General features: G+C 40.2%; 1 protein-coding gene across 1 annotated transcript in view; it reads right to left on the bottom strand.

The window, feature by feature from the left end:
- SLC27A6 (solute carrier family 27 member 6) overlaps positions 1-11,699 on the bottom strand; it is a 57,913-nt gene extending 46,214 nt beyond the window's left edge. Inside the window, exons 1-2 of the mRNA XM_079702543.1 lie at positions 11,204-11,699; positions 966-1,169 (exon numbers count right to left, since the gene is read on the bottom strand). Coding sequence (XP_079558669.1) covers positions 966-1,169; positions 11,204-11,684 — 685 coding nt within the window. The 5' untranslated portion in view covers positions 11,685-11,699. The remainder of the gene's footprint in view (positions 1-965; positions 1,170-11,203) is intronic.
- Between the last annotated feature and the right edge of the window lie 1,859 nt (positions 11,700-13,558).

The following is a 13,558-nucleotide window of genomic DNA, read 5'->3' on the forward strand; positions in this document are numbered from 1 at the left end:
TAAAGAAAATTGTTTTAAAGTAGACTAATGGATTTTTTAACCCAGCAGGATAATTAGAAACTATTTAAACTAATCTTTTTATTTTATACATTATGCATCTAAGGAAAGCTAGCAAAGATCCTGCCAAAGAAGCTGGCCAAATTCCACACTCTGAGCAACCGGGTTGGGTCAAGTCTTCACACATTCCTGTGCCATTTGTACTACCAAACTTGAAGAAAATCTTTCCACGTGAGACAACGGCCAAGTGAACATGGTGACTTGTCAAGTTAAAGTTAAAGCAATTACCTTTTTCATCCAAGTTTGGGAGTTCCAAGATCTAAGAACCCCAGGTCTTCTTGGATGCATGCTTTCTGAGATGTCTGGTGACTATGAAACCGAGTGCCCCTAAAACCAAGTTCTCTTACTAACTTTATGATTAATCTCTCTATATCCAAAGGTTTGTTCCCTTTTTTGTTCCCTCTGACCTCAATTCTGGGCTAACTGAACAATAATCAACCAGAGTCAGATGACTAAAATTGCTCTTGCGGATAACATTGTTAATGTACTAAAGTAGCTATTACAGATATCATTAATGTGTAAACCCAGTTTGTTTCTCTGGGGTGAGATGAGCTCACAGACCCTCAAGCCATGGACCACCTGGTCAGAGAGTTGTAAACCAGAGACAGCCTGACTCCCCGAAACTATCACAGAAATGTCACAAGCTGATGATTAACCCTAGCTTCTTTCTTCTTCCCCTTTAAGAAACCCTTAACTCAAAGATCAAGTTGGAGTGGATCTGAGGCTGGGCGCCCTGCAATAAATCCCTACTGGGCTGCAGACTCCCACTGTCAGAGCTTGGCTTTCTGTGTCAAGGGCACATGAGTTCTTTGCTCAGTTACAACTACACATGGCAGAGATTTGCCTGAAACTGCTGCTTTGCAAATACGCTGCATCCTTCTTAAGTTTCAAGAACAAATGGATCTTACCTGTTGTTCCAGAAGTGAAAATATAAAGATAAGGAGTCTTGAGGTTTGAGGCAACATGGTGGCTGTGTGGCACCTGACTGTCAGATGCTGTGCTCAGTTTTTCTTTGAGTGAAATTATGCCTTGTGGAACAGACTCTTTCATTGCCCAAACACTGATATCTCCTGGGAGGCTCGGAAGGATCTCTTCTATAGTTCCAAGCAAATCTGAAAGCCAAAGCGTTAGGAATAAGTAAATAAGACATAAATCTCAAAGCACTCACCTTGTGTGTTCTTTTGCATGTTGGAACAGGGATGATATGTAAATACAACGCTTACTTCCTTTTCATGTTGGATAAGGAACATCCCTGCCATTTTATGAGTATGTTTCAACATGACCAACAGAAAGGAAAATCTAGTTATTACCTGATTTAATCAATGTAAATAGCCCAATTCAAATTGAACTTCGGAGATTCCATTATCCAGATTGTGTTTTTTTCCCCAAGTTTTAAATAAAACTCTATTTTCGTACTTTGCTTTAACTTAAATTCAGGACACTGCACTAAACATTCTCCTTGAAATACAACTCAGTAGCTCGTTATTCCAAAAAGCCATCTGTCTGTCACTGTTTAGTTCTACTATAATGTAATGATCCAGGAGAAACACCTGACTGGATGGATTCACAAGATTCACAAGATTATGGCTTAGAGACCTTTTCAGAGTGAAAAGTTAAATGAGGAGATTCAGAGATACTCTTTTCTCTGGATTAGAATAATTAAAGGTAAAAGGTCTTTGAAAGCAAAAGGAGAAAAAGAACGCCTTCCAGAAAAGGCAGTAGGATCCACGGTGCACAGGAGGCTATGACAATGGCAGGTGAGAGCAGGCTGGTGAAAGCAGAGCCTGTGTCAGCAGCAGCAGCAGTGGGATCCAAGGCCTGGCTAGAACCAACGTCAAGCAAAAAAGAAGGCAGAGGACTAGAAAAGCCAGAAACACGGGTGTCTTCAGGCCTGAAGAGCTTAGGGGTCCTCACAAGGTCAAGGGTCTGGGTTGAAATTCAGACTGGAGAAAGGAAAAGGGATACTTCTCTCAGGAAGCATCTACTGTACACATTAACAAACGAGCAACTGTGGAAGGGAGACTGTGCTGAGTCACTCTGGGAGACTGAATTAGACCTTCTTAATTTGATCTTTAATGTAGGAGAAACTGTCGTCTGTCCAGGAGGAGGGTAGTGGTAGAGAAGGAGGGAGATGGAAAGTGGGTGCAGGTCCTGGAGAAGGAAATATTCAGCGTGAAGGTATCTAGCACTCTATGGGGTACAAAAGAAGCAGAACATTGGCATCCCTTGGATGAGGCGGAAGCAAGCGAGGCATCATTTTTTTTTCCAGAGTAGAGAGACAAACAGTTATTTATATTCTTTAAATTCTTTTAAAATGTAACACTCCTTTCCTTTGACATGGATCTTTAACAGTGAAGATCCACTTTCATGTTCTACATGAGTGCTCCAGTTTTATTTTCGTATTATAATACATCATACTTTTCTAAGATAAAAGCGATTTCTGGGTGCTATATTGTTTATCTTAAAATCTACATTAACATCCACGGGGATATTAAGCAGTGGCCTTTTAGAGTTAATGTAAGGAATGCCAAAGATTACCAGCAACCACCAGAAGCTAGGAAGAGGCAAGGAAAGATTCTTTCTTAGACCCTTCAGAGGGAGCATGGCAGATACTTTGATTTTGTACTTTTAGCCCCCAAATCAGTGAGGGGATGAATTTCTGTCATTTTAAGCTACCCAGTTTGTGTTATTTTATTACACCAGCCCTAGGAAACTAATTCAACCAAGGTCACAAGTTGGTGGACAGAACTGTTAGTCTAACCTAACTCTAAAATCTATATATTACCTCATTAAAGAAATCAATGATTAAAAATATTATTAAATGTAAAATATACCCTGGTCAGAATGATACGGTCCATGTAAATATAAACCTGCCCATCTAAATAATTACATTTTAAAATAATTTTTAAACAAAAAATAAAAAATAATCACCAGATATATTCTATTTTGAAGCTGAATTCAGGGGGCTGCATTAAACATCTTCCCGGAAATGTAAATCACTGTCTCGTTATTTCAAAAAGCCATCTGTCAGCCCTGACTTAGTTCTACTATAATACAAAACATTTGAAAAAAAACTCATGATTTACCGCCTCAAAATCTATAACCCAAATTGTTCACAAAGAAGCAACAAGAGAAATACATCAAATAGGACTAGGAAATTCACAATAAAACCTGCAAGAAAACTGTGAAAACATAGAAAAATGATAAGGAGTTGAAAGATCAGGGTTGGGGAGGCAAACTGGGGTTTGAAATTTTTTGAGTTAATTTTTATTTCTTTAACAAATCCAAATAAAATAACCTGTAAGATTCCAGAGAAAAATCTATTTGTACTGAACATACACAGCATGCTGCTGTATACAGATTGCTTTGGTGAGAAGGAGAAGTGAAAAATTACAAGGAATGCCAGGGGAAGGACAAGTCATAAATAAATGAAAAAGCAGGACAAGCAAATGATCTGCACTTTGTATCTTCTTTTAATTTTTAGCACTAGATTTTGTTTAAATGATTCTCCTGGGCATTCTGAACGTATAAGGATAAGTCTCTGACTTGACCCATTTCATTACCTTAATTTCAAATTTCTCACCTGGAATTGTAAATTCACAGCACAAACTTTATGTATTCTTAATAATATGTGTGTCTAAATTGGCAAAATAAGTACAAAGAAAGTTACAACATGATTAACTGTGGCCCCAAATCTTTGTTAGAACTGTAGAGTCTAAAAAATCAGAGTACTTACAGAGTGATGACTTTTACAAGAAAAAGGAAGTGAGTGGATTTCCTAGGAATCAGAGGAGATACAATTTAATCTCCTTCATACATTACAATTAAATGGACTTAGCTGAGACATTTAGAATTATCAAACAGAATTTTATCTAACCAAATTATTTCTTCAATAGTGGTAGGAAGTGTGGATGAGGATAGTGAAAATTGAAATAAAAATTTGAAAAGTCTTGTAGGGGATAAAGAATCATTATTTACTTATCACTGTCAATCTTTCTTAATCAAATGGAAAGTTTTAGTGTCATTTTGCAAGTAAATTTTAAATATTAAGTCCCACCAAAAAATAGCATGTGTTTAAATACTTCATGGAAACTTGTTTGTGTTTCATGAAGATTTACTCCTTAGTGAAGTGTCCTACCATTGAAACCCATAGAATTGTAAGCACCTCAAAATGATGCCTGTCCCTACTCCATCCTTTCACTGACTGTGCCTGGCACACACACCATAGGTGCTGGATATGGAATGGAGCTCTGTCCATGGGATCCACTGTAGGTGCAGGTCTCATCAGTAAATTACCATAAGAAAATGAGACAGACACAATTCTAAGAGATTTAACAAAGTCTGCACTACAGGGGAAGACTGAATCTCTCTTTTCAAAGCAATAGATCTTTCCAGGAAATACACACTGTTCCTCGCATTTGCAAGGCACTGTGTTAGGAGGGGCTGCAAGCATAAAAAGAGGTAAATTATGATCTCTGCTTACAATCCTTTAGTACTGTTTGTACAAATTCATTTCTTGTTTCTACATCATTATAATGCCTCTTATTCACATTTCTAAGACTATGAAATCAATGAGTAAAAATGTAATATATTCCTCTAATATGCCATTAGTGTGAATTATGTTATTCATTCTGCATTAAAAACTCTTTTTTTAAAAAAATTGAGGTATAGTTGATTTACAATGTTGTGTTAGTTTTCTGGTGTACAGAGAAGCGATTCAGCTATGCATACCTATATATTCTTTTTCATTATAGGTTATTATAAGACGCTGAATGTAGTTTCCTGTGCTATACAGTAGGACCTTGTTGTTTAGCTATTTTATATATAATAGTGTGTATCTGCTAATCCAAAACGCCTAATATATCCCTCCCCCCTTTCCCCTTTGGTAACCATAAGTTTGTTTTCTATGTCTGTGAGTCTGTTTCTGTTTTGTAAATAAGTCCATTTGTATCATTTTTTTAGATTCCACATATAAGTAATATCATATGATGTTTGTGTTTCTCTGACTTACAAAAATTATTTTTAAATTATCTTATTCTATATAAAACAAACTAATAGGTATCTCAAAGGTATTGCTTGTAGCTCTTAAAACACTGGCAAACATTTAACTTTAAACTTTTATGTGTTAATACAACTAATATGAAATTCATCTGCACAGGGTTAACTTGAGCTTTCCATAATGCAAAGCAATATTCACACAGAAACCAAAGTGAAGTTGTAGGTCTCATCACATGCTCATAACTACCATCCTACTGCTTAACAGCAGCTCAACAGGTTTCTCAAAGAACACATGGGTAGGCTATGGTGTCTAAGAAAACTGATGCTTAAGTAAGCAATGTCCTAAAGCAACGTATATCATGATGTAGATAACAATACTTCTTATCAGGCCAGAAACTAATTTCATCATCAATAATGTGCCAGCTATTTTTACAAATATTAGTTTATTGATAATCATAACCCTAGGAAGTACACTGGAGCATAAGCCTTTCAACTGTGCTAACATATTCTTCCCTGAAGCACCTTTATAAACTGCCCTGAATACGAGCACACAAGTTTGTAAATGGGTTTATGGGTTTTCACTTTCAGCTGTCCCCACATCTTTTGGGGAGTAGACAGTGTATTTATTATTGGCAAAATTGTGCAAGAAAATAAAAAGTAGAATACTTCATTTGACATTATTTCCAACACATCTCCTATTGCCAGTAAATAATTATTACTCAGATGTGTGTTTCTCCCATTCAGCCATGCCACTTCTCTGAGGAGGCACAATCCCACTTTAAATTGTTTTTGCTCCTGTCAGTATTCAAGCACCATTCCCTTACAGTAAACACATGTTCAACATATACTGTACATAAGAATCCCAGGGTCGGTATCCTCATGATCAGTGAAGAAAATAACACATGCTTAGAACACTACCTTTTCCAACTAGTAAACTAGGAAGCCACTTAAACTTCCAATCAAAATCAGTTATTTTCTTTTGGAATGGAGGTAATCCTTGACAGAGCTGAGTCTAAAACGGGAAAAAAAATTGCAAAACAGCCATTCATTCTACTACACATAAAAATTAAAATAGGTATGTGAGGCTATCATAGTACATGGATAAAATACTACAGGTTCACATGAGCCATGTCTTATCTATCTGAATATGTATTACTTTCTATAGAACTTTCTACAGAATTTAAAGGGTCTTATTTTTCCTCTACCTCTTCCTTTTGGTCTTTGAACAGAAGATGCCTTTATGGTTGAAAGTCATTTGGAGAATTACAATGGCTTGATTGTTAACTGGAATATTTGCCCTGCGCAGTCTGAATGCAACAGATCATAAAAATGAACAGGGCAACGCTGCATGCATTACTGTAAGTTTAGAGAGCTGACAGAGGATTGTACTTCTTGTGAATAGAAACACAAAACTCTTCCGAGAATGTGGAGACACAAAATACTACTGAATATAAAGTAAAAAGGTTCTGGATAATATCAATATATATTTTTTAGTTATCCACTTATAATTATAATGATTTAATATGTGATATATTGAGAAAGGAGAGAGTGCAAAATACACACATGCAAGTAAATCTGAAATTCTGTGGATGTTTAGTCTAAACACTAAAGACTACAAAGTCTAAAATGCTTTGACTTTTGGGGAGTCATGATTCTAACATTTAGCAACATTGATATAAAATAACACAACCAGAAATTCCATTGATATATCTACTGCCAAAATCAGCTACCAAAAGAACAGCAGAGGGACAATTCATGGGCAAAAATAGGCAAGTAAGTAAACAGTTAGTGAATGCCCATATGTACCTTACAGTTTTTCATTAGGTCATTCAATCACCTATTCATTCATCCAGGCAATAAATATTTATTGAGCATCTCCTTTACACTAAATTCTGAGAACTTAGCAGCAAACAAAACAAACTTCCTTCTCTAAGAGCTTACATCTGAGTTCTTGGCCTATTCCTCAGAGGCACACAAATATCTATACGTGAATTGGCAAACAGATCTTTACCATTCCATTGAGTCACTGGGATAGCCACAGCATACAGTGACTGAGGCAAGAGGATTGGTGGGAAAAGTGCTGAAACAAAGTGGACGAATGGATGGAAGATGACAGAGAGAGAAGGAAAAGGAGCAGGGCAGAGGGAGGGGTGGAAAGTGAAGGGAAGAGGAAAGGAAAAGATGGAGATGAGGGAATGGGCAGGAGCAGACATGAGGAGAAAGACAAAGGTATACCCAACAGGTTTTGAGATTTAGCATCAGAAAATCCAGGCTCCAGTTCCCATACTGCCTCTCCTAGAAGTAGGAGCTTAACAAGATTACTTGCCCACTCCCAACCATGCTTCCCTCATCTTTAAAACCAGGCTATGGCTGTGGTGAGGATGACATAAGATAATGTGTCTAAAAACAGCTTGTTATTTACACAGTACTTTAAAAATGGAAGAGATTATTATTTATTATTACCATTATTCTTATTATTGCTAAATATGTCAAAGGATATAATTACAAAAACTTTTAAAAGCTATACACAAACATCTCAACATTTTTCTCTTTGTTCCAAGTAAAGAGAAGAGCATATCTAGGTGGATGATAATCTTGGCAGCAGGCACTATTTGCAATATCAGAGTTGAAGTATTGGGGGGAAAGAACTAGGTTTAATACAAGACTATTTAACTTTCAGTAAGTGCTGAAATTTTCCAGGGAAAGTTGGGATGCCACCTGACACATCTTCTAAACGAAACTATACAGATATAAAGCTTTTTTGCAACTATTTTTGAATCTTCAGAATGAGAAATAGGAATAATAGTTTTATAAACATTTAAATTTTTTCTAGTTATCTGTGCATGAAAAACCTGATGTCTTAATATTGGCAACTTTAATTTTACTATTTTTATATAACTGGAATGCAATTTTTTTCATGGTTATATCAAAAGGGGATTAACAGAGCCAGAAACCATTGGGCTATAGTGTATAATACAGCAAGAGTCTTACACCAGATACCAGGTTTTGAGTCTTCTCTGTACCTACTAAGCTGTGTCACCCTAGACACCCTAGATGAATTTCTTTCCCTTTCAGTTTCCAAAATATGGCTCTGTACCTGCCTCTCAGAATCACTGGGAGTGCCTTTTACACAGTCAGTCTTGAGTAAATGGCAACATTCGTATTTCTGTTAATGACAATTAGAGCAAGAATAACATTTATTTCCCTGGTGGCTTAGTTGATACAGACAGAACTATCAGACACCTGCCATGATTAAAATGTCACCTATCACCATGGACCACCATGGACAATATCTGGCCTGCCTATAAAATCTGTTTGACACTGTTTTTATATAATTTATGAAAAATAACATTTTGCTAAGACACAGCAAAGTGAAATGTTAAAGGTCCTATCCCAAACAGATAGTCCGACTCACTAGTCTTTCTTACAGCTAACACCAAATTAGAATGTAGCAGCAAAATCCAAATGAGATCCCCTTAGTAAAAGCCCCCGATGACTCTATAATGATAACAGCAATTGTGTTAATTCACCAAGGATTTACTTTGTACATACTAGGCATTCAGCTAGGCACTTTACAAAAGCTGTCATTTAATCCTCAGAATTACACTGTGAAGGAGATGGTATTATCACCATTTTACAGCTGAGCAAAGCAAGACTCAGGGCAGCTGATAATCTTATCTTCAATCACACAGCTAAGAAGTGGCAGATCATAAGTGAAACCTGGGACTGTCTGGCTTACCTTGACCTAAACCACTTGACTGGTCTTTCCACCTGATACACTCTCCCTGGGGATATAATGATTTCATAATACATCTCCATTAGAAACATCCAATGAGAATTTAAGACCTCTGAAATGGAAAGTTCTAAAAGCTATATGTATAAATTGTTCATGGATTAGACTCAAGATGCCAAGAATACGGTTTTCAGGGTAAGAGCTTCAAATACAAAAAAGTGACCGTGACCTAAGCCATGCTGTTTTACAAAACAAAACAAAACTAGTAATTAATAAAAATAGAACCGTCCTACCTTTGAAAAACATAAGCAATATATGTATTTTGAAAGAACTGTTACTAGGATTTAAGGTTGATTTCTCCAGGTACCTACTTACTGAGCAAAGCAATTAAATGTTTTTGGCTTAAAATTCCAACAAAACCTGACTGGTACTGGTAAAAACAAAAACAAGGAAACTATGCAATTAGTTATTGGCAAGCAAAGCAAAAACTGGCACAAGTAAAACTGCAAAATTAATTGGTTCTAATTAGGCAAGAACTTGGTCAAGAGCAAAGTTTGAAGACTCTGTTTTGAGAGGTAACCAGCCCTATGCCCTTCAAGAGGAGTCCCTCAGGAGACAGGATATGGGATGTTTCTCAGGTTGGCCTCAACATCATGGCCACAGAAATCTTTTCAGAGATATCGTGGCCCTTCTAGTTTGCCCTTCTAAAGGGACTTTATGGCTTTACTAATTTTTTGCACAATTTAAGGTTTAGATTTGCTCCAGAAACTGCAATCTAAATTAGAACAAGCAACTAAAATGTCAGAATATATCCAGAGATGCACTGTGATAGTTTTCCCTGCTGCATTCATATTATCACTGCCCCTGCACTGAAGGTAAATATTGGTTCACCATGTTATCAAAATTCTGTGTGACTCCTTTATCCTTCTTATTTCTACAGTTCAGAGAGACTTTATCATACTAGTTAACTTCCTTCCAAGGTGAAGAGGAGCTGAATTTCAATCTTGGAGGTATTACTGTTGAATGGAAAAAAAAAATGAACAAAAATACACAATAGAGGCCTTCTGGCTTCTCCACTCCTATAACATAAGATAAAATCAGTGCTTAAGAGTAATAAGGGATAGATTGGGAGTTTGGGATTGACATGTACACACTGCTATATTTAAGATAAAATGCCTTTCTATGAAAAAAAAATCATCATAAAATAAAAAGAGTAAACATTTTTGCTATTTCATCAGGTCACAAACTGAGCTGGAACGACAACTGGAACAAGCAAAAGCGAAAGCCTTGAATAACTAACCTTTCTACTATATACTGCCTAATTCATTTTCGTGTGACGTGCAATTATTATATAATTAAGGTTACACGGAAAGTACTGTACTTTAGACACCACTGGTGTATAAATGTACATTTTCCCCCCCATACCTCTCTGTGAATCTAAAACTTCTATATGAGGTGTCAGTATATATCTATTAACCTAAAATACTTAAATATTTTCACTAAGGTCCTTGCCATGATCCTCCTCATGCTCCACCTTCCTACCCCCATGCAAGAAGCATAAGCATAAGCCACTTAGATTATACCAAAGCATCAGTTTTCATACCGCACTTCCACTTTGTTATGCAACCCATCTTACTAGGTCCTTCATTAGTTAGGCACTCACCCAAAGACTTTTCTTTGTAGTTCACTGTCAGTATATGTATGCAAAGCCTAAATCGAAGGGGAGTGGGAAGAAGGTTAGCACTTACTGAAATAAAGAAAATGAGGCAGAGGTTGGGGTGGGAGAAGGGAGAGAAAGAGGCGGAGAGTCTGCCAAGAGCCCGCCACTGGCTGGGAGGTGGGAGCCCAACCTTGCCAGGCAAATCCTAGCTTGCAGGCAGTGCAGAATAAGAGCAGACCTGAAGACTGGCATTCATGCACTTGCGATTAAACATGTTTCTTCTGCAAAGGCAGTCAACCCTGATGATGTTACTATTCGAGGCAGTAGGTATTCCACAATGAAATCAGGATCCCTTTCCTCCTCGTCAAATAATCTTGTCAGATCTGACAAAATTTAGAACTTACCAAGCTCTATATCTCTGCGTTCTTGCACTCACTGAGGGTATCAAGAAAGGTAAAATGCGCACCCCTCCCCCCCACCCGCCTTCGCTAAAATAATAAGCAGCAGAGATTTCAGAAGTCTTAAACAGCTGTCCTAATAATTAGTAATTTACAACAGAGTAAGTGATGGAAGTGGCAGAGGGGGAATTAAACCACTAGCCATAGAATTATGAAGCTACTTTGTTCCCTTAACATGCACACTTCATCACACACCCAGAATATCAGTTGTGAATTGATTCTAACAAAAAACTGAGGGGGCAGGGCTAGGAGGCAGAGTTGCCATTCTGCACAAGCCGACCACACCCCATACTCTACCTGCACCCACCACGAGGGCCCTGGGCTCACAGCTGCGGATGCAATGCAGGAGGGAGAGGGAGCGAATGCTGGAGTTGAGGAAGGCCACCACGCAGCCCAGCTTGGCCAGGCCGAACCACACGTGAATGAAATCAGGCTCATTGCTCATTAGCAGAGCCACGGTATCGCCCCTTTTCAGCGTGGAATGGTTCAGGAAGACATGGGCCACTCTACTACTCCTCTTGTCCACGTCCTGATAGGTGTAGATGTCTCCCTCATAGATGATGAAAGGTTTCTGAGGCTGCTTCTTGGCATGCATCAGGAATTTATCCAGGACAGTGACCAGCTCCCCTTTCAGTCTGTACATCTCCATCTGAAATCCACAGCGTACCACCTTCAGCAGGTACCAGAAGTCGTCCCAGAAGTAAGGGTACAGGAGTTTCTGCATGAAGCTCAGGAAAACCATTCCAGCCCCTAGTCCTGTTAGCCATGACAGGAGCATGGGGGCCACAGGGCCAGAAGGCAGCTCTGATCCCGGCCCTGCCATTGTCCTCTTCTAGGTGCACCTCTCCTCGGAGACAGCTGGTCTGCAATGTGCAAGGCTAGCACCTGCAGCTCGTCTCAACCTTGGGAAGAAGGGAATCTTGCGAAACAGAATCAGAAGTTTGCACAGAAGTCGCCCCAAGGAGTGCCGGGGATCAGGCGTGGGACAACTGGTGGATGAGCAGACAGCCCATGAGATAAGCTCAGGGCCTCGGGATCTACGAATCGAGCACAGCCCCCTCGCCTCCGAACCACGACGGCGGCCCGCGCCCTGCGGCTTTCTCAGGCGCCTGCCAGTCCTCCCCAGGCTGGTTGGGTCAGTCCCCGGTGCCTTGTAAGCCCCTGAGCAAACCCCACCACAGTCAGGGGCAGATGCCGTCTTCGTCGAGGTAGTCTTTCCGGTGCCTGCAACTTGGAGGCTGAATTCGAGCTGAGAGAAGCTGGGGTGGCGACTGCTTAGAAACGCACCGGCTTCCCGCTTTGATCCACCAGAAACCGCGCAGGGTGACGCGGCCACGCCTCCGTCCCGGCTGTGCCAGGTCTCGTGGGATCCGGGCCGCGCAGCGCCGCCCCGCGCCGCAGCCGCAGCCCAGCGCCCGGGAGCTCCCCTCGGGCACGTCGGGTCCCCGCGGGGCTCCCAGGTGACCGCCGCGCCCGCTGCAAGAGTTGCCTTCTACGCCGGCCGCGGCTCCCCTCCGAGGGTTCTTGAGCCGGTGTAGCTCTGCTCCGAGCCACGGAGGAGCTGTTGCCCGCCTCCGGCCCGCCTCCAGGCTTCCAGCCAACCCCTGCTCAGACCGCGGCCGCTGGAGCGGCTCTGGCCCCCTCGCCGGCTCCTTGGCGCACGTCAAGTCCAGCCCCCCGGCGAGTGTGCTGCGACCGGAGTCCCAGGAGGGAAAGCCGCATGGCATGGGGTCGAGGGGAACCAGGCTGCTGGAACAGGGTCGGGGAGTTCATTCATTCAATAAATAGTCAATACGGGAAAGTAAACTAGAGGCTAGAGAGGCGAGGGGAAGAATTAAAGAAAAAAACCCCAAAACTGCCGTAGGGGGCAGGGGGGAGGCAGGGAACAGGGAGACAGGCAACAACAAAAAAGATATTTATGAATTGGATAGATCAAGGAATATTTGAACTCTTTGTTCATGAAACATCACAAAGTTCGTTTGCCGTTCTACAAAAAGTATTTGTGAAAACTTGTATCAGTAGGTTGGTATTGACATTTATACTAGAATTCTATCCTTAGAGGGCCTTGATAGTGCTTTTTTTTTTTTCTTTTTTTTTGCGATACGCGGGCCTCTCACTGCTGTGGCCTCTCCCGCTGCGGAGCACAGGCTCCGGACGCGCAGGCTCAGCGGCCATGTCTCATGGGCCCAGCCGCTCCACGGCATGTGGGATCTTCCCGGACCGGGGCACGAACCCGTGTCCCCTGCATCGGCAGGCAGACTCTCAACCACTGCGCCACCAGGGAAGCCCTGATAGTGCTTTTTATAAAATTTTCCATACTGATTGATGTGGGAGCTTAAGTCCATACCCACATCCATATTTTTTAAAAAAGCATAAAATAATTTTTTTCCATTGAAATAATTTAAAGAATGAACAGAACTTCAAACTAAGGAATCCAAAAGGGGGGAGGGCAAAGAAGAGCCGAAACAGGTAATTGCAAATAACAATAAATTTTATACAATGGTGAAATTTTACTGAAGATAAACTGAGGGGTGTTTAATTACACATTTTTTTCTTTCACATACCACCATCCCAGCTCTCTGCTTTTAAAAAGAGTGTATAAATGGTTAATTGCACATATTGAAATGATTAAGCATTGCCTCACTTTGTCAG

The sequence above is a fragment of the Hyperoodon ampullatus genome (genome assembly GCF_949752795.1).
Source record: "Hyperoodon ampullatus genome assembly, chromosome: 4".
NCBI lineage: Eukaryota > Metazoa > Chordata > Mammalia > Artiodactyla > Ziphiidae > Hyperoodon > Hyperoodon ampullatus.